This window comes from Leucopleurus acutus, assembly GCF_964270905.1.
Source record: "Leucopleurus acutus genome assembly, chromosome: 6".
NCBI classification, from domain to species: domain Eukaryota; kingdom Metazoa; phylum Chordata; class Mammalia; order Artiodactyla; family Delphinidae; genus Leucopleurus; species Leucopleurus acutus.
Genome location: NC_139149.1, coordinates 107,383,135 through 107,403,835, shown reverse-complemented (window position 1 = coordinate 107,403,835; position 20,701 = coordinate 107,383,135). Strand labels below are relative to the sequence as shown.

Sequence of the window (20,701 nt, the reverse complement as noted above, 5' to 3'; positions counted from 1 at the left end):
GTTGGAGTCCAGAAATCCAGATTCTGCCATTTAGTAGCTCTGCAACTTTGCACAATTAATTAAATTGATCCAGTGTCCTTTTTTTTTTTTTTTCGGTCGTGCTGTGGGGCTTGTAGGATTTTAGTTCCCTGACCAGGGATTGAACCCTGGCCCATGGCATTGAGAGCGCGGAGTTCTTAACCACTGGACGGCTGCCAGGGAATTCCCCAGTTTGCTTTTCCTACGCAATGAAAATAATACTTTTCTTGCTAAACTGTGGTGAAAAGAGGTGACTTGATTGTGGGCAACACTCTAGGCAGAGGGTCCTACGTATAGTCAGTAAGTGTTGGTTTCTCATTACTTCTTCCAATGCCATTATGATTTTTCTCTCCATCTCCTTCATTCTCCCTTCTTCTACCCTCTTGTATATTCAAAATTAGCCTCGTCTTACACCCCCTATTAAATATATTTGATTCACATTTGAAAGGTCCCAGAGTGTCTTCTATAAGTCCATTCATCCAACAGATATACATTGGGTACTTATTATATTTCAGAGACTATTATGGCACTGGGGATAAACATGTGAATAAAAAAAGATGAAATCCCTATTGTCATAGAGCTTATATAGTAACTAAGTGCATGGTGATGGGAATGCATTGGCTACTCCCAGCATAGCAGTGTCCTCTCACTGTTAGTTAATGTCCTTTCACATTGGACAGTCCCACTGACTAATGGGAGACGAGTTAGATTCCTGCAGGTTGGTTCAGCTGTCCATTCATGCATCTATCCACCCAGCCATCTTTTCAATTAAAATGTACTGAGACACTCCTAGATGTCAGGGCCACCATCAGACATTCTTCCTCTGAAAGGTGACCACAGCAACACACTATTTTAACAAAATCCCCTTGATGCATGCTTTATCACAATACGTCTGGAGACTAATTGCATGATGTATCTATTTTTCGGTTAAAATGCAAATACCTCTGGTTTTCTTTAATTTTTGACTGTGTTTCCTATTTGTTTAAAATATCAAATACATTTTGAATGATTCAAACCAATTTGTGTATTCCTCATAAAACAATAATTTGTTTTACTGAGACTTGCTTCTGGAATGCAAGTAAAAAAATACTTTAAATGATGGATTTAGGGATGGGAGAAGATCTAGGTACTCAAAGTGATTCTGTTTCTACTTGGTTTTGAGACTATCATGGAATGTTGTTCCACCACTTACTTGGAAAACTAGTCTTTCATAAATGCAACACTGAGTTAGTTTATCCAGATTTTATCCAGAAGTTTAAAAATAGTTTGTAACATTCTACACTCCCGGTTTCCTTCTCTCTACCCAATTCTTACAGATACAGGTCTTCAGAGAAGCCAAAGTTTTAAAGATGAGACATTTCAGTTCGTTCGCCAAAGAGATCTTTTATCAAAGCATACAGTTCTTGGAGTCAAAATATTTTTTCTTTTTTAAAATTGAGATAAAGTTCACAAAATAAAACACACCATCTTTACTCTTTTAAAGTTTATAATTCAGTGGTTTTTAGTGTTCTTAGAATGTTGTGCAGCCATCACCACTGTCCAGTTCCAGAACATTTCCATCACCCCAACTCTCCCCTTCTCCAACCCCTGATAATTACTAATCTATTTTCTGTCTCCATGAAGTTGCCTATTCGGGACATTCCATATACATGGAATTATACAGTATGTGATTTCTTTCACTTGGGATAATGTTTTCAAGGTTCATCCATGTTGTAGCACGGATTGGTACTTCATTGCTTTTTATGGTCGAATAGTATTCCATTGTATGGATGTAGCACGTTTTGCTTATCTATTCATCAGTTGAAGTGAGTCGTTCCCATATTTTGGCTATTACAAATAATGCTGCAGTAAATATTCATGTACAAGTTTATGTGTGAACATACGTTGTCAGTTCTCTCGGGTATATACCTAGGAATGAAATTGCTGGGTCATATGGTAACTCTATGTTTAACTTTTTGATGACCTGCCAGAATGTTGTACGATTTTACGTAAAAACATGTTTATATGTATTTGCTGTATGTAGGCAAAATGTGTATTTCCATACTAGGGGATTCCTTTTTAGTTTCAAAAAATAAAAATAGCACTTGAAAGAATTGTAGCTTGGATTTTTAAGAGGAAAGATTAAATAGAAGAAAATTCTCCTTAGCAAAATGAAGCAATATTTTTTGTACAAGCATTACATACATATATCTTTTCATTTCTCAAAAATATATTTATGCTGTAAAGAATTTGAGAATATTTTTACTTCTAAGAATTAAAAATTAAGTATTCAGTTTAACCATTGCTAAGAAAAGATTGTTATGTCAAAACACTGTTGAAGTTCCCCTTTAGAAAATATTTCCATCCCTGACTCTGAATGATGAAAGTAATTATTTTCAACATTATAATGCATACTCTGTTTTAAGAGATATATTTATATTTAACATATACAGACTTTAAACCCAGGACATAGAACCTCACTTGTAGATGAGAGTCTTCTGGAAGAGAAGAGTGGCAGAATTTTTTTTAAGTACCAAGATTTGACTATGAAGTAATTCGTGCACATGGCATTGGTAAGGCGCTCTTTCAGGTGGATCAAGCCCTTGGCCACAGATTCCTGGTGAGTGTCCTCAAGTACGATCACTGGTTTTTATTTAATAATTTCCCCTAAAGGTTGGTTCTGCAGGTGTAAATTATCTGAATGCTTCACATGTCCAAAAGCCCAGTTGTTCCAGAAATCTATGGATTATGCCTGCTGCCATTCTGTGATTCATTTTTATTATTAAACAGCAGTCCTCTCTCCTCTCCGCCAGTTGCACCCACATGATCACCCAGTGGGAGGATGCACAAGGCTACAGATTCTTGCTCTCCTATTCACTGGGTTTGAATAGCAAAAACCTTCTCATATGTCCAGAGCAGCAGGGTCCCTATAACTAGGAGAGTTAGGACAATGCACTTCATGAGTGGGGTAGGTAGAATAATGACCACACCCTAATCCCCAGAGCCTCTGAACTGTGCTCTGCTATGTAGCAAGGGGGAATTATGGTTGTCGATGAAATTAAGGTTGCTAATCCGCTGACCTTGCCATGGGGAAATTATCCTGGATTATCTGGGTGGGCCCAGTATAATTAAAAGGGTCCCTAGAAGCAAAAGGGGAAGGCAGAAGAGTGAGAGTCGAGAAGGAGATGTGATGAAAAGAGCAGAGGTCAGAGGGTTGCAGCAAGGGAGAGACTCAGCTGGTCACCGCTGGCTTTGAAGGTGGAATAGACTGTGAGCCAGGGAATGCAGGCAGCCTTTAGAATCTGGAAAAAGCAAGGAAACTGAGTCTCCCTTGGAGCCTCCAGAAGGAGCACAGCCCTGCCAGCACCTTGATCTTCTGCCAGTGAGACCTATTTCAGACTTCTGACCTCCAGAACCATAAGAGAATAAATTTGTATTGTTTTCAGCCACTGAGTTTGTGGTCATGTGTTACAGCAGCAGTAGGAAACTAATATGAGATTATTCGAGGTGACTAAAAGAAATTTGGGGAATTAAGACAGGGAAATGTTAAACAGTGAAAAATGTGAGAAGTTTTGGAGCTGATGAATATGTAGTGATGGGCAGTGAAGGGAGAGAGGGGGATGGGAGGGAGGACGCAATTCTTTCAGAAATGCAGCCAAGTCTTATTTATTTGGCGCGAACGTGAAGCAAACTGCAAAGTACTCTTAATTTTGAATTGTTCTTTAAAGAAAAAAAAAAAGCAACCCCACTCCTAAGCGTATATCTGGAAAAGATGAAAATTCTAATTCAAAAAGGTAACATGAACCCCTGTGTTCATAGCAGCACTATTTACAATAGTCAAGACATAGAAGCAACCTAAGTGTCCGTCGACAGATGAATAGATAAAGAAGATATGGTGTAGATATATGCAATAGAATATTACTCAGCCATAAAAAAGTATAAAATAATGCCATTTGCAGCAGCATGGATGCAACTAGAAATGATCATACTAAGTGAAGTCAAACAGAGAGAAACAAATATCATGTGATATTGCTTATATGTGGAATCTAAAAAAATGATACTAATGAACTTATTTACAAAACAGAAACAGACTCACAGACATAGAAAACAAACGTATGGTTACCAAAGGGGAAAGAGAGGGAAAGGATAAATTAGGACTTTGGGATTAACAGATGCACACTACTATATATAAAATAGATAATCAACAAGGACTTAACTGTGTAGCACAGGGAACTATATTCGGTATCTTGTAATATATATTGGAAAAGAATCTGAAAAAGAATGTGTGTATATATATATCTGAATCAGTTTACTGTAGACCTAAAACTAACACAGCATTGTAAATTAACTATAATTTAAAAAAAAACATAAAAAATAGAATTGCCTTATTTTTTTAAAAACCTGCTGTATTAAAAAAAAAGGAATTGCCTTATTTTTAAATATATTAAGCAGCGGGAGGAACAAATGGGGGATGGGGTGGGGGGAGAAGGGACAGTCACAGGGATTCCGACCTGTCCGAGTGCCACCTCCCAGCCACTCTGCCTACAGCCTTTTGGGCACGTTATCCAACATTTCTGAGTCAGTTTGCTCTGGTGTAAAATGTGGAAAAACCTACGCTGCCTACAATTTTAATGAGACTACATATACGGAGGCCAAAATTGCTATAAGATGTAACCTGTCCTTATTTACAAATGTCCAAAGGGATAACGACCTGATTAAACAACAGTTGTTGTAAATACTTTTTGATTTAAAACAGTTTATTCCCTCTATTTAACATGTCTTTCCCCTTTTTCTTTTCTGATTTACTCCATTACTACACTGAAATGCCACCCTGGCCTATACTGGAATTGTTATGAATTCCAAGAGAAGGGTCGCGGAGAAGGGGGACTTTAGTGTGAAGGCCAGTGAGTGTGGGCCGGACCCACTCCCAGTCTCCCATCTCCTAGCCTGGGTCTCACGCAGAGGCACAGCTCTGTAGGTTTCTGTAATGCTTATCAGCATCTCAATGCAAGAAAAAGGAGCCGAGGATGGAGAAATAAGCCTCCTTTGGACAGGAGGTTTCAGAGAGGAGAAGGCTCTACACGAAAAAAGGGACAAGGGTGGCAGAGAAATCACAGCCCGAGTCTGGGCCCCAGTTCTCCTCCCATCCAAGCTCTGTTTTAAGGATTCAATGCGATGACGGATGTGGAAGCTCTTGGACAGTCATAAGCCCGAGGCAGACATATGCAGTTTTGAGTGGTTGTCCTAGTCACTCCAGGCTGCTGTGACACATACCATCGACTGGGGGGCTTAGGAGCAATGCAAATTTATTTCTCACAGTTCTGGAGGCTGACCGTCTGAGATCCGGTTATCAGCATGGGCATGTTTTTGTGAGGACGTTCTCCTGGGTTGCAGACTGCTGGCTTCTCATCGTATCCTCACATGGGAGAAGGACTGAGAGAGAGCTCTCCAGGTCCTTTTAGAAGGGGAATAATCCCATTCACAAGGACTGCACCCTCATGACCTAATACTCCCAAAGGCCCCACCTCCTAATACTATCACATGGGGCTTAGGATTTCAACATATGAATTGGGGTAGGACACACACATTCAGTCTTTTTTTGGTTGCATCTTTCCTGTTAAAATTTCTCTATAATAATGATGTTACCCCAGTTGGATTTCTGCCTCACTTATAAGACCCTGAACTACCTAACTCTCCCCTGACTTGTTCGTATTGTTTCCCAAACCGTCTCCCCAGTCCGGTTAGGTTTCTTCCATCCTCCCTCCTTCCGGCTGGTTCCACTTAACAGCATCCAGGATACACTAGTCTTTGCAGCAGTTCCTGGACAGGGCTGCCTCCTTCCAGCTCTCCTCTAGTTTTCATTATGAGAGTCGTCTCCCTCCAATCATCCGTCCATCCAGGTCTCACCTTCCAAGTGTCCCCACCGCACCCAGCACAATGAGGACCACACCAAAGGTTGTGAGTACTTGACTGATTAAAAGGAGGAAATGTAGTGATGATATCCAGAGAGAGGATAACATTTATCTTGTCGCTTGGGACAATCAACTGGCGACAGTAACCTTATTGGAAACTAAAAAAAAAGGTTGCTGGAGTTAATTCTTGTGTTCTTTTTCTTTTTAGTTTGTTTTGCATTAAAACCAGCAGTTTAAATTAATCTGCGTTTTTGCTTTTTTGTAGGTTGCTCGTACTTATTCTCTTTTCTGTACAACATGCGTATGGGGTAAGTCCATTAATGAGCTCTGATTGCATGTTGAAAATTCACTGTATTGAATGAATCATTTTTATTATACTTTTGTAACCATTTTTAAAAATGCAAGTATAGTTAATTTACAATATTGTGTTAGTTTCAGGTGTACAGCAAAGTGATTCTGTTTATCTATCTATCTATATCTTGATTCTTTTCCATTATAGGTTATTACAAGATATTTAATATCGTTCCCTGTGCTATGCAGTAGGTCCCTGTTGGTTATCTATTTTATATATAGTAGTGTGTATATGTTAATCCCAAACTCCTAATTTATCCCTCCCCTCCTTTCCCCTTTGGTAACCATAAGTTTGTTTTCTGTGTCTGTGAGTCTATTTCTGTTTTGTAAATAAATTCATTTGTATCATTTTTTTTAGATTCCACATATAAGCAATATCATATATTTGTCCTTCTCTGGCTTATTTCACTTAGTATGATAATTTCTAGGTCCGTCCATATTGCTGCAAATGGCATGATTTCATTCTTTTTTATGGCTGATATACCATTTTATATATATATATATATATATATATATATTTACCACATCTTCTTTATCCATTCATCTGTTAATAGACATTTAAGTTGCTTCCATGTCTTGGCTATTGTAAATAGTGCTGCTATGAACATTGGGGTGCATGTATTTTTTCAAATTAGAGTTTTCTCTGGATAAATACCCAGAAGTGGGATTTCAGGATCACATGGTAACTATTTTCAGTTTTTTAAGGAACCTCCATCCTGTTCCTCATAGTGCCTGAACCAATTTATATTCCCACCAGCAGTGTAGGAGGGTTCCCTTTTCTCCACACCTTCTCCAGCATTTATTATTTGTAGACTTTTTTTTTTTTTTTTTGCGGTACGCGGGCCTCTCACTGCTGTGGCCTCTCCCGTTGTGGAGCACAGGCTCTGGACGCGCAGGCTCAGCGTCCATGGCTCAGGGGCCCAGCCGCTCCGCGGCATGTGGGATCCTCCCGGACCGGGGCACGAACCCGTGTCCCCTGCATCGGCAGGCGGACTCTCAACCACTGCGCCACCAGGGAAGCCCTATTTGTAGACTTTTTGATGATGGACATTCTGACTGGTGTGAGGTGATACCTCATTGTAGTTTTGATTTGCATTTCTCTGATACTTAGCAGTATTGAGCATCTTTTCATGTGCCTCTTGGCCATCTGTATGTCTTCTTTGGAGAAATGTCTATTTAGGTCTTTTACCCATTTTTTATTTGGTTGTTTGGCTTTTTTTTATATTAAGCTGTATGAGCTGTTTATGTATTTTGGAAATTAATCCCTTATCAGTAGCATCATTTTCAAATATTTTCTCCCAGTCCATAAGTTGTCTTTTCATTTTGTTTATGGTTTCTTTTGCTTTGAAAAAGATTTTAAGTTTAATTAGGTCTCATTTGTTTATTTTTGTTTTTATTTCCATTACCCTAGGAGACAGATCCAAAAAAATTTTGCTGCAATTTATGTCAAAGGGTGTTTTGCCTATGTTTTCCTCTGGGAGTTTTATAGTATTCTATCTTACATTTAGGTCATTAATCCATTTTTTTTAACATCTTTATTGGAGTATAATTGCTTTACAGTGGTGTGTTAGTTTCTGCTTTACAACAAAATGAATCAGTTATATATATACATACGTTCCCATATCTCTTCCCTCTTACGTCGCCCTCCCTCCCACCCTCCCTATCCCACCCCTCCAGGTGATCACAAAGCACCGAGCTGATCTCCCTGTGCTATGCGGCTGCTTCCCACTAGCTATCTACCTTACGTTTGGTAGTGTATACATGTCCATGCCTCTCTCTCGCTTTGTCACAGCTTACCCTTCCCCCTCCCCATATCCTCAAGTCCACTCTCTAGTAGGTCTGTGTCTTTATTCCCGTCTTACCCCTAGGTTCTTCATGACTTTTTTTTTTCTTAGATTCCATATATATGTGTTAGCATATGGTATTTGTCTCTCTCTTTCTGACTTACTTCACTCTGTAAGACAGACTCTAGGTCTATCCACCTCATTACAAATAGCTCAGTTTCGTTTCTTTTTATGGCTGAGTAATATTCCATTGTATATATGTACCACATCTTCTTTATCCATTCATCTGATGATGGACACTTACGTTGTTTCCATCTCCAGGCTATTGTAAATAGAGCTGCAATGAGCATTTTGGTACATGACTCTTTTTGAATTATGGTTTTCTCAGGGTATATGCCCAGTAGTGGGATTGCTGGGTCATATGGTAGTTCTATTTGTAGTTTTTAAAGGAACCTCCATACTGTTCTCCACAGTGGCTGTATCAATTTACATTCCCACCAACACATTAATCCATTTTGAGTTTATCTTTGTATATGATGTTAGAGAATGTTCTAATTTCATTCTTTTACATGTAGCTATCCAGTTTACCCAGCACCACTTATCAAAGAAACTGTCTCTTCTCTGCTGTATATTCTTGCCTCTTTTGTTGTAGAGTAATTGACCATAGTACATGGTTTTATTTCTGGGCTTTCTATCCTGTTCCATTGATGTTTATGTCTGTTTTTTGTGCCAGTACCATACTGTTTTGATTACTGTAGCTTTGTAGTATAACCTTAATTCAGGGAGCGTGTTTCCTCCAGCTCCGTTCTTCTCAAGATTGTTTTGGCTATTTGGGGTCTTCTGTGTTTCCATACAAATTAAACATTTTTTTGTTCTAGTTCTGTGAAAAATGCAATTGGTAAATCGATAGCGATTGCATTGAATCTGTAGATTTCCTTGGGTAGTATAGCTATTTTGACAACATTGATTCTTTCAATCCAAATACATAGTATATCTTTCCATCTGTTTGTGTCATCTTTGATTTCTTTCATCAGTGACTTATAGTTTTCAGAGTACAGGTCTTTTGCCTCCTTACGTAGGTTTATTCATAGGTATTTTTTTTCTTTTTGATGTTATGGTAAATGGGGTTGTTTCCTTAATTTCTCTTTCTGATATTTCATTGTTAGTGTATAGGAATGCAAGAGATTTCTGTACGTTAATTTTGTATCCTACAACTTTACCAGATTCATTGACGAGCTCTAGTAGTTTTCTGGCAGCATCTTTAGGATTTACTATGTATAGTATCATGTCATCTCTGCAAACAGTGACAGTTTTACTCCTTTTCCAACTTGGATTCCTTTCATTGCTTTTTCTTCTCTGATTGCCAGGACTTTCAGAACTATGTTGAGTTAAGTGGTGAGAGTGGACATCCTTTTCTTGTTCCTGATCTTAGAGGAAATACTTTCAGGTTTTCACCATTGAGTATGATGTTAGCTGTGGGTTTGTCATATGTGACCTTTATTATGTTGAGGTATGTTCCCTCTATGCCCACTTTCTATAGAGTTTTTTTTTTATCATAAATGGATGTTGAATTTTATCAAAGGCTTTTTCTGCCTCTATTGAGATGATCGTATGGTTTTTATTCTTCAGTTTGTAAATGTGGTATATCACATTGATTGATTTGCAGATATTGAAAAATCCTTGCATCCCTGGGATAAATCCCACTTGATCATGGTGTATGATCCTTTTAATGTATTGTTGGAGTTGGTTTGCTGGTATTTTGTTGAGGATTTTTGCCTCTGTGTTCATCAGTGATATTGTCCTATAATTTTCTTGTTTTGTGATATCTTTGTCTGGTTTTGGTATCAGGGTGATGGTGACCTTATAGAATGAGTTCAGAAGTGTTCCTTCCTGTACAAGTTTTTGGAATAGTTTCAGAAAGTTAAGTGTCAGCTCGTCTCTAAATGTTTGGTAGAATTGGCCTGTGAAGCCGTCTGGTCCTGGACTTTTGTTTGTTGGGAGTTTTTAAATCACACATGCAATTTCAGTACTTGTAATTAGTCTGTTCATATTTTGTATTTATTCCTGGTTCAGTCTTGGCAGATTGTACTTTTCTAAGAATTTGTTCATTTCTTATAGATTGTCCATTTTATTGGCATATAGTTGCTTGTAGTAGTCTCTTATGATCCTTTGTATTTCTGCAGTGTCAGTTGTAACTTCTCCTTTTTCATTTCTGATTTATTGATTTGATCCCTCTCCTTTTTTTCTTGATGAGTCTGGCTAAAGGTTTATCAATTTTGTTTACCTTTACAGAGAATGAGCTTTTAGTTTCATTGATCTTTTCTCTTGTGTTCTAGTCTCTATTTCATTTATTTCTGCTCTGATCTTTATGATTTATTTCCTTCCTTTATGATGAAAACCTTTGGGTTTTGTTCATTCTTCTTTCTTTATTATACTTTTAAACAATTCACTCTCTGGGATTATTCTCTCATCTGTAAAAATGAAGTGTTGGATTAGATGAACTCTAAGATTTCTTTTATATTCTACAGTTAAGACTGATTACCAAATTGCATAGGTATTAGAGATTTTTTTTGTTTTATAATATAACCCTTTCTTCAAAACTTTTTTCAGAGTGGGCAGGAAGCAGCCAGGCCATTACAAGATTAAATCAAGAAGTATAAGATTAAATTTGAACGTTTTAATTCTGGAGAAGGATAAGCCTAGAACATTCCGTAATAAGCCCTCTTTCTTCTGCCTCCTCTCTAGAGAATCTAAGTTATTAAACCCAACTTCAGACATGTCTAGGAAATCCTACTAGAGGCAGCCTTTAGTCAGGTTCATCTTGAGAAAGCCAGACTGGTTTAAATCACGCTAGTGAACACACGTCTGTCTATCCGTCCGCTAGCTTGGATCCACCCGATCCAACTTCGGTGATTTCAAGTTATCATAGGTCTTTGCAGAGTGAATCAAAATAGAAAGTTGCCATGCATTCTCCTTTCCCTTTTAGTCAGGAGCAAAAGCACATGCATTAAAGAATAGGACGCCCTAGGTTTTTGGCTTTGCCATTGATTCATCTCTTAACCTATTCAAGACTCAGTTTTCTCCTGTGGGAAGTGGGCATGATAAAATTTGCCCAACTTAGTTCTCAGGCATTTCAGAGAATCACCTCAAATAATGAACAGAAACATACTGAAATATTTGTGTGTGAATTATTTTTTCTCTTATCTGACTTTTCTAAGTTTCTTTTATATTACATTCTTTTTTTTCTATTACAAAAGTCTACAGAGCACTAAATTTTACTTCCTTTGTTACTTATGTCTCATATAAGTGCATATAACTCCTGAACCAAAGATTATTCTATCCTGGACCTTCCTACCAAATTCTGGTATGCGAAGATTCTAGAGATTTCACACAGAGAGTGGCTATACTGTAGGTGGGTTTTAAAGGGAGAGAAATAAATAGATGCAATCTCTATTAAAGGCAATTTGGCATTATCTATCAGGATTTTAAATGCACATGCCTGTTGACATAGCAATTTCCCTTTTTGGAATTTATCATACATATTTATTCTGACTTATGCATAAAGGTATATGCACAAGAATATTAGTTTAAAGGTAGTGTTTGATAGCAAAAAAGGGAAATAATCAAATGACCATCAATAAGGACTGATTAAATAGTACTTTGTTTGGTGGATAGACATATGTATTAATTCAGAATGATTAAGTGAGAAAAGCAAGGTACAAAGAAATATACCATTTGGGTAAAAATAAAACAAGGACAAAAATCACCAAAAGTGTGTGTGTGTGTGTGTGTGTGTGTGTGTGTGTGTGTGATCATTGTGTAAATATGCTCATAAATGCCCAGACACGGGTTTGAAGAGAGCGATTACCTTTAGGGGAGGGAACCGGGGGCCAGAGTTGGAAGATAAAATATCTTTTTTCCATTACACTATTTTGTACTGTTTGAATTATCATGTGCATATGTTATTTGTTTTGCCAAAAAACCCCAATAAAAGTAAAAAATGCAAGACTGATTACTAATCTGGAAGTTAATAAAATATTTTCTTTAACTTTCTATGCAACAAATATTTGTTTAAAAATATCTGAGATAATATCTCTTCTTTGAAGAAGAATGACACTGGTTTTTGACAATGCCACTGTATTCCCAGTGAATGTGGTTTATATTTTGGATGTTGACTTGTCTAAGATATTGTCTTGATCTCTTTTTAATGGGATTATACAATCTGTTTCTGAGGTGCAGTTTCTTCCTCTATAAATGCCCCCCCCCTTTAAAGTGATGTTTTTGGGGATATGTCTGATGTAGAAGAACTTTGTAGGGACTGAAATCACCTCGCTTTTTTCTTTTATTGGTCCAAGTCAAAGCTTTACATGTGTTCCTTTATTAGAATTCTGCTAATCTACTTTAAACTGATTCTTGTCTGAAATTTAATTTTGCTACAAACATCTCAATGATGCTTGGCACAATTAAGTTAAAAAAAAACAAACTTGCCTTTATTTTCAAGCCATCTAATCAACCGACCTTCTTTTTTCTCTGGTTATTTTGATATTTCACTGAACACATAGTAATGAATCCCAACCTTAAATGAACCCGAGTGTTCAGCCTAGTTATTTTAAGTGCTTTCATGCTGTCCTGACCTGGCCCTGAGCGTTTAAAAAATTGTTTTTACCTAATCAAGGTTTTGAACTTATTGTTTCTGCATTTATAGATAACAGGGTTCCTCAAAATTCGAGAGGCATATGTTTCTGAAACTTCAAATACATTTTTGTAAACTTAAATTCTCTGATTGCTTGGCTCTTGTCAAGGTTCGCATTTTTATATACTTTTAATGACCCATAAGCATTATGTTTATAAAGATGTCCTTTTTATTAATGCTTAAGTTAAAGATTTTTTATTGTGTCTGCACATACTTTTCAAGAAAAAAGAGGTCTTAATGGTATGATTGAAAAGAAAAAGGAATGCTGCTCAGACTCCTTTCCCTCCCATCACATATACATTCGTATGTATACATTTGTGTATTTCATGTGTACATATGTATATTCATGTATATTTATGTACATAAGTATGTTTGTATAGTTATGTATATATATCTTCTATCAGAACTGTACATATTGGTTCAGTTGCTTTATGTTTCCCCGTTATATGTTGGTCTAAAGGCTAAAGTCTACAGTGTCGTTAGTTTTAAGAGATCTATCGGTTATAGAAGCGTGTGGTCCTGTCCACACCTTCGACTCCTGGCACCAAGAGCTGCTTTACCACATCCTCCCTCTCAACATGCACCCCTGTCTGTGAACAAATGCTCAGAGCATTTTCACTGCAGGTGCACGATGCTGGCTGTCGTTAAGGATCTACTTATGGAAACAGTTCCTCTGGGACTACTGTATTGAAGTGACTGATGACTCACCATATACATAGAATTTGTGAGAAAAAGGGGCTGATTCTTCCCACGGGGCGTGCATGCGTTGTGCGTGTGTGTGTGTGTGTGTGTGTTAAAGTTAAGACGAGATGCGACTGTGGGGTCATTCTCTAAAGAGAGTTGAAGAAAAGCTAGCTAAAAGTGGGGAAAGTGCTCAAATTATTCAAGTCCAAGAGCTTTCTGGTTGAGACACACATTAGAGGGAGCCATCTTGGAGCAAATTGTAGGAAGAAGAATCTTAATCCGAGTCCAAGGCTATGACTGCAGTTCTGACCCAGGAGGGCCTCCCTGTGGGACACCTACCCTAGCTGATCTTGGAGATAAAGTAAGAGGGTCTTATTGAAAAAAAGCCAAGCTTATAATTTAAACTTGACACCACTGTGGTGTCTAGTTGTGTACACAACTACATAGTTAACATTCTAAGATTGTTCACAACTTGGTAAAAGAAATCTTACTGAGAGAGAGATTGCAGAAGATTCTGATTAAAGCAGAGTAGCTTCAGAAGGAGTTTTTTTTTTAATCCTGGCTCACATAAACTTTTATCCTGCTCACGTAACCATCAACTCTTTTATTATCAAGCCACAATGTAAGTTTTTTGCCTTTTTATATATCAATATTAGTCTTTTCACAGTTTCAGAGGTAAAATTATACTGTGACATGCTCATGAGTTAGATAAACCAACAGTGCTTGTTATAAGGTATATACCATGTACCCATCGAGGTGATGAATACTGGTAAACTAAAGCATATTCTTCACTTTCTAGGGTGGAAAGAAGTTTATTGGTCCCTGCGGGGGAAGAGATTGCTCTCTTTGCCAGTGCTTTCCTGAAAAGGGGTCTCGGGTAAGTGATGTAAAAATCAGCATGGGAAATGGGAGCGGGAAACGGGAAATTACTAATCAAAGGGCATAAAGCTTCAGTTACGCAAGATGAATAAGTTCTAGAAATCTTCCGTCCAGCGTTCTACCCACTCTCAGCAATAATGTTTTGTTCACTTAAAATTTTGTAGAATCACCTTGTACAGAAAGGATCCTGGTGCAAATGGTCCATGCCGGGTCGCCATTATTGATATTCATGTTGTATATCAACATTTTAAAGGCTCTGTCTGAGAAATTCTGCAGTGAGTTAAAAAAAAAAACAAAAACCTATTTTACTTTGTTTAAAGTAGTGTTTCCAGACATTTGACCACATGACTCTTTTTTGGACAGCACCTATTAAAATCCCGTGGAATAGTGTTCTGTAATCGAAGTGAGAGCTGCATTTATCATGTGCTTCTTATGTGCCAGGCACTGTCCTATGTGCTCAAAATGCTTTAGCTCACTGATCCCACACAACAACTCTCTTCCCATCTTATGGTACCATCTTTGCAGTGTCGAAGACTTCAGCACAGAGCAATTAAGTCCACTCAGGACGGTGCTCTTGATGACTACACCCGATTCTCTGCCCTGAGATGCACAGTAATCCTTACAGTATATAGGGTCTCTTACACATTTATTTATGAACCTCTCTCGTATATTCTGACAGCAGCAGTTGGCAGGCACTAACTCATCTGTGCTGGAGTATTAGATCAAACCATCCTTTTGATTAAAAATACTCCCACAATCTTCCAAGAAAAGAGTATGTTTCAGAAGTTTTGGACAGTTTTTGAGTCAGATCAGTGATCGTTTTGAAACATGTCCAAATCGATCCCACAGGGCTGTGTGTGACACTCAAAAAACACAAATCAGTCAAGATGAGTCAACAAGGAGGTGAAATGTTACCTTTCTGAGAGAAAGGACCATTTTTTCTCCCACAGCATTGCTTTATCGTCACACGAGTTGTGTGACACATGTGCAGGTCCTTCGTTGTGTTCTTGCTGTAAGCAGCTACCTTGTTGAGCTGAAGTTATGGCAGATCGCTTTCTACTTAAACGGATTTGTTTCTTCTTCAATAAAATTTTGGTGATCAGAATTTATCTTGAGCTTTTCCCAGCCACTTTCATGATACAATTTAAAAACTGCATTTCCAGCAAACAAAGTTAGGACCCTAAAAAAGAGCAGAAGTGCTTTAGCTTTTTTCATGTCAATGGACACAATACTCAGGAAAAAAGCCTGGCGTTTGTGTGAGGTTGTCCCTATAAACGTGCCAAGATTTTAAGACCCTTTGAGCTTGAGGCCCAAGAAGAATGTAGTGATTAGCTCCGTGGCAGGAATGGGATGGGGACACCACAAAACAAAGAGGGACAGTTGTTTTGATGAAGCCGGCTAGGTGTGGGCCTCTGATTTAATGATGTCGAGACGTTTTTTTTTTTTGCTGTCACAGCTGGATGGAGGGGGGGTGCTACTGGTTCTAGTGAGTCACAGACCACGGATGCCCTTCAATATCTACAATGCACAGGACGGCCCCACATGAAAGAACTGAAAGAACTAGCCATCCTCGAACGCCAGTAGTGCCGAGGTTGAGAAACCCTGCTTTAACCCTACAGCAACTCTGCGAGGCCAGTAGGATTATTACCAGTATTTCCATTGGTCAGTACAAGGAATCTGGATTTACAAGAATTTTAAATAACTTGCTAGTATGTGGAAGAGGCAGGAACCACCTCCTGGTATTTGGTCTCAGCCCCCGAGTTTGCCCCGTGATCAATGAGAACAGGATTACACTCAGGTTCAAACACCAGTTTTAGCCTTAACTTTTGGGAGCCCTAGTGGCGGCTTGAATCTGCCCAAGCCTGGCAGTTTCCTCTGCCCAGCTTTCTCATATTTACCTGCCTGGTGCTTTGTCTTCTGTGTCCTTGGGCCCTAAAACCATCGTAAGCATTTGCACGTGTAGAGGATGCTCTGTCTCTCCCATCACACAGTCTTCAGCGCCGTGGGTCAGGAGGGCTCACGGGGGTGGGCTGCGCCCTGCCCTGCTGTCTGCGTCCCTGCTTCTGGGTGGTCAGGGGGAGCTGTGTGCGGAGCACCGCCAACCTCTGCCCTTCCCGGCACAGACGGGTCCTTTGTGAAGGCACAGGTTGCTGGTGATGTTTTCCAGCTAGGAATTTGGGAACGTGGCTTGTGCATACCCGGCAGGTGGTTTGGAGGCGACCAGCCAACTTGCACATCATCTCTCGAGCCGCCGTGACAGCTCAAGGTGCACTATAAAGATAGGAACGTACCGAATTCCGAGGGTTGAGGCTCTGCCCGAGGCGGCATAGCCCGTGAGTGGAACAGCCAGGCCTTCCTAAGAAGGAAATGATTCCTCTCGTATGGTTGAATGGCTGAGTGAGTGGTTTGTTCAGCCCCAAATCAAAACTGCTGTGTCTGCAGCGAGGGTTGGGTGCCAGGCTGGGTGAGGGGTTCAACTGGAGATAGAAGCTGGGGTTTGAGGGGGAGTTGGGATGCATCAAAGGGCAGGTGCCAAGGGGGGGCTCCTTCATCTCACCGCTGTACCGCTGGAGGCTCACAGCCCAGCCTCAACACACGTTCTCATCAGTAATCACTGTGACCTCCCGTTGGACCGTCTCCTGCTGCATCAGCTGGGCCACTCACTCTCCCTTGAACATAATCTAAATATTCCCACTCCTCTACCTTTTTATTTTTTTAAAAGAATAATGATAGTAGTTTTTATTGTAATATTCATATATGCTTATTATAGACCATTTAGATAATACTGGAAAACTAGAAGGCACAAAATAAATCATGGATTCACCACCAGGAAGCAATCACTCAATATTTATTATTTATTTTTATATATTATTATATATTATTTATATATACATTATATATTATATTTTATAAAATATATATTTTATAAAATATAAAATTTTATATTTTATTATATATTATTTTATTTTATATAAATTTATATATATAATATATATTTATATATTAATATTATATATAATATATATAAATATATAATATATTATAAATATGTGTTTTATTATATATATTATTTTTATATATATTACATATTTTATAAAATATATATTTTATAAAATATAAATATAAAATTTTATATTTTATATATTATAAATATATTTATATTATATTTTATATATTATTTTATATTATTTTATATTATTTTATATTATTATTTATTTTTGACGTACCACCTCTACCCTTTTCTGGAAAGCCTTCCCACTTCCACTCGGCCTCCATCTTGAGCCCTCCTCAAAGGAGCTCAGAAGAGACGCTGCCCCCATAAGGCCTCCTGCCTGTCCCAGCCGGTGTGGATGGGTCCCCCCATGTGAACCTGCTTCCCTCCCGTGATGCTTCTCGTACCCTGACCTGGAGCTCTGCTTGGGTTCGAGTGTGGGTGTGTCTGACCCTCTGGATTAGATCGTCAGCCCATGCTCCTTAAAGGGGGCTGTGTGGACGTGTGCGAGATGCTCATGCTGGCTCCCGGCCCACCGTGGATGCTCTAGAAATAGAAGTTGTCTATGTCTGTTTCTCCTCCTTGAGGGAAGGGGGTCCTATTTTGGTATTTCTTTGAGGTGATCACAGTAGATGGCACCTAACAGGTAGTTAATAAACACACATAAATCAATAACTTAAAATTCAGAGTTCAGCCTGGACAGGATTTGGGAGCCTGAGCTGGTGGCCACATGCAGCATGTATGTGGGGACACCCGCCAAGTCCGAGGGAAACGGGAACGGAATTAGTGGGAAGTCTCTCCCCTCCGCGTCTTTTATTCCCACACACAACATGTAAACCTGGTAGTAAGTGACCATCTCACAGAGTTCAGATTTTCTTGGAATTTCAGGTAGGGCCAGAAATAAGCACTTTGAGCCACAGAAAGGAGCATGACCGTTGCTGTACTCAGACCTTTTAAAGGTTCAGTAGCATCCTGCATTCTCAGTGTGGGACACTGGGGATTACCCCTCTGGTCTTTTTGGTTTTCAGAGCCCTCACCTGGTAAATAAGGGTTTGTACTGGAGGGCTGGTCCTGTCCCTCCCAGCCCTAACACCCTGTGGTTCTGTGATGTGCGGCACGACTTTCCACATGTGACAGCGATTTAATGGCTTCCAAAATACTTTGTGACTCTGCCTAACGTTTACCCAAACATCATTATGGTCCCTCTTTAAGGATATGAATGAGGTGGACTTGGGCAGGATTTTAAATTATTCTTTATCTGTTTCAAGGGAAGAATCTCTGTTTCTTTGATGGAGGTCTTCTTGTAGGGAAAATTACATGTCTTCATAGACTAGGATGGGACCTTTTGTAAGTTCTGCTTTAGTAACTAGTTTGATAGTAAAGACACCTTCTGTACATTTTTCCAGAATAAAATATATTTGTATTGTTTTCCATTCAAGGGAGTCTAGTAACTGTTAAGTCAATAGAACTTTACAATTTGGTAGTTTTATACACAAGAAGGTCAAATGGCTTAAAACTCAAGGCCTGTCTTAGTTTTTTTCGGTTTGAAAACCAAAATCACACATCAGCAAACCAGTCTTTCCTTTGGGACTTTTAAATCACTAAAGCATATACAAGTATTTTTCCTGCAGTTTCATTCACTTCTCCCTCACACTCCTAAGAGCTTGCATTCCATTATAAGAATGGAATTTCCTTGGGTAGTTTTAACTGTTAACATTTTTCATATCATTAAATTATTTGCACACAAAGTTCTAGAATTCAACCTCTTTATCACTCACACAGCTGTGTTCTAGTACACTCTCTAACTGTAGCCTGATAAATGGTTCAGAGCAATTATTTTCATGTCCCAAAGTTTGCGTAAGTCAATTATGTTACATTTTGATAGAAGCAAGTTCCAGTGACAGCGGAGAAGTTGGCACATTTGGTCTGTCACCACCCCTTTGTGTTTTGGTTTTGATTTCTTCTTCTTCTTGCTGCTTCTTTCTCCTCCAAGCGCCAACTCCCTAGCTCATTGTGTCTCTACTGGAGAATTCTCTGATAGATGCTGACACACTCAGCGGCCTTCAGGGGACAGCAGGTGACCCGAGTGAGGGGCCCTGGGAAGGGGCCTCAGCCTTGGGGACTATATGAGAGGCAGAGCAGCGTGCTTGTCATGTAAAGGCATCAGAATTCAGAATTAAACAAACAAACAAACATAGTGCCTAACAATTAAACAAATTTCCTGGTAGAATTCAACCCGCCACATGCCAGCTTGTAACTGGTTTAGCTTGTTAAAGTGTTCTCCTTGTCATGAATATTAAGCTTAAATTTTGAAGAATAGAAAACTTGCAGAAGTTGAAAGAATGAATCTTTTATGTCAGTGCATGAGGAAGTATTTCTGAACAGGGTATGGGAGACCCGGGGGAGTAGAGGGGGGATATATGCCTATCATTTTATATTATTTGGCCTATTAGCTGTCACTAATAGCTGATATCTATACAGAGGAATAATTCCAACTAATTAACATGGCTTTCAGCATGCTTGACAATCTGTCTCTTTAGATCCAGCGTTGGTGCTTGAAAAAGGAGAGAAAGCAAGCTCATATCTGCCTGCTACTTTCATTAAATAATTTGCCAGTATTATTTACCAAACAGGCCAAGTGTACAAAACCTCACTGAGGAATCCTAGTTGCAGAGGCGTCTGAAGGTAGATTTTGGCATCTCTGCCCCAGTCAGTCACCTCATTAAACGGGCAGTGATTTGCAGCCTGAACCCTTGGTCTCCTGTGTGGAGTTCAATCCCATAGCAACGATGATTGCTGAGCTCTGCGACCCAGCGTGAACCGTGGCCAGGCGGGCGCAGAGCTCAGCAAATGTGGGGCTAGGCTGAACTTGAGAGGATCAAGGTCATTACCAAAGTGGAGTCAGCCTTTGTTGGTGGTGAGAAATAAGGCGCGTCTCAAAGCAGGGCGTATTCCACGCAGGAACACAGGGAGTGGTGTTTGTGATTCTGAGAATACCTCTCTAGTGCAAAGGCAGCCTCCGACTAAACTAGTTGAAATGCTGAATTACAGAGTTTCAGGAAAGAAAAGTGTACTTCTCCTTTCAAACGCCATTTTCAATAAGTTGCCAGGAAATCCACAGGGAAACATATGTCTCCAAGGTGCTCTTTTGCTACTCCTCTGTCATACAGACATGAACTTGCAGTTCACTCAGCAAATAAACATTCATTCATTCCATCATTCAGCAAACAGCCGTTGAGTGTTCCCCGTGTGCCAGGCATCTGACGAGGCTGTGAGGCCTCGGGGATAAAGAGCACAGTCCCTGTGGCCTGGAGCTCGGGTTCCAGCAGGAGAGACAGGTTCACCTCCCAGCCGTTATTTCTGCGTGCCTGATGAGTGCCAGGTGTGGGGCGGTCTAGGTGCCTGGGAT

General features: G+C 39.3%; 1 protein-coding gene across 1 annotated transcript in view; it reads left to right on the top strand.

Annotated features, from left to right (window-relative positions):
- The window catches only part of COL4A4 (collagen type IV alpha 4 chain), a 138,487-nt gene that overhangs the window by 14,938 nt on the left and 102,848 nt on the right, over window positions 1–20,701 (top strand). The window contains exons 2-4 of the mRNA XM_082841199.1: window positions 2,451–2,617; window positions 6,175–6,217; window positions 14,221–14,298. Of these exons, the coding sequence (XP_082697325.1) occupies window positions 2,562–2,617; window positions 6,175–6,217; window positions 14,221–14,298 (177 nt within the window). The 5' untranslated portion in view covers window positions 2,451–2,561. The remainder of the gene's footprint in view (window positions 1–2,450; window positions 2,618–6,174; window positions 6,218–14,220; window positions 14,299–20,701) is intronic.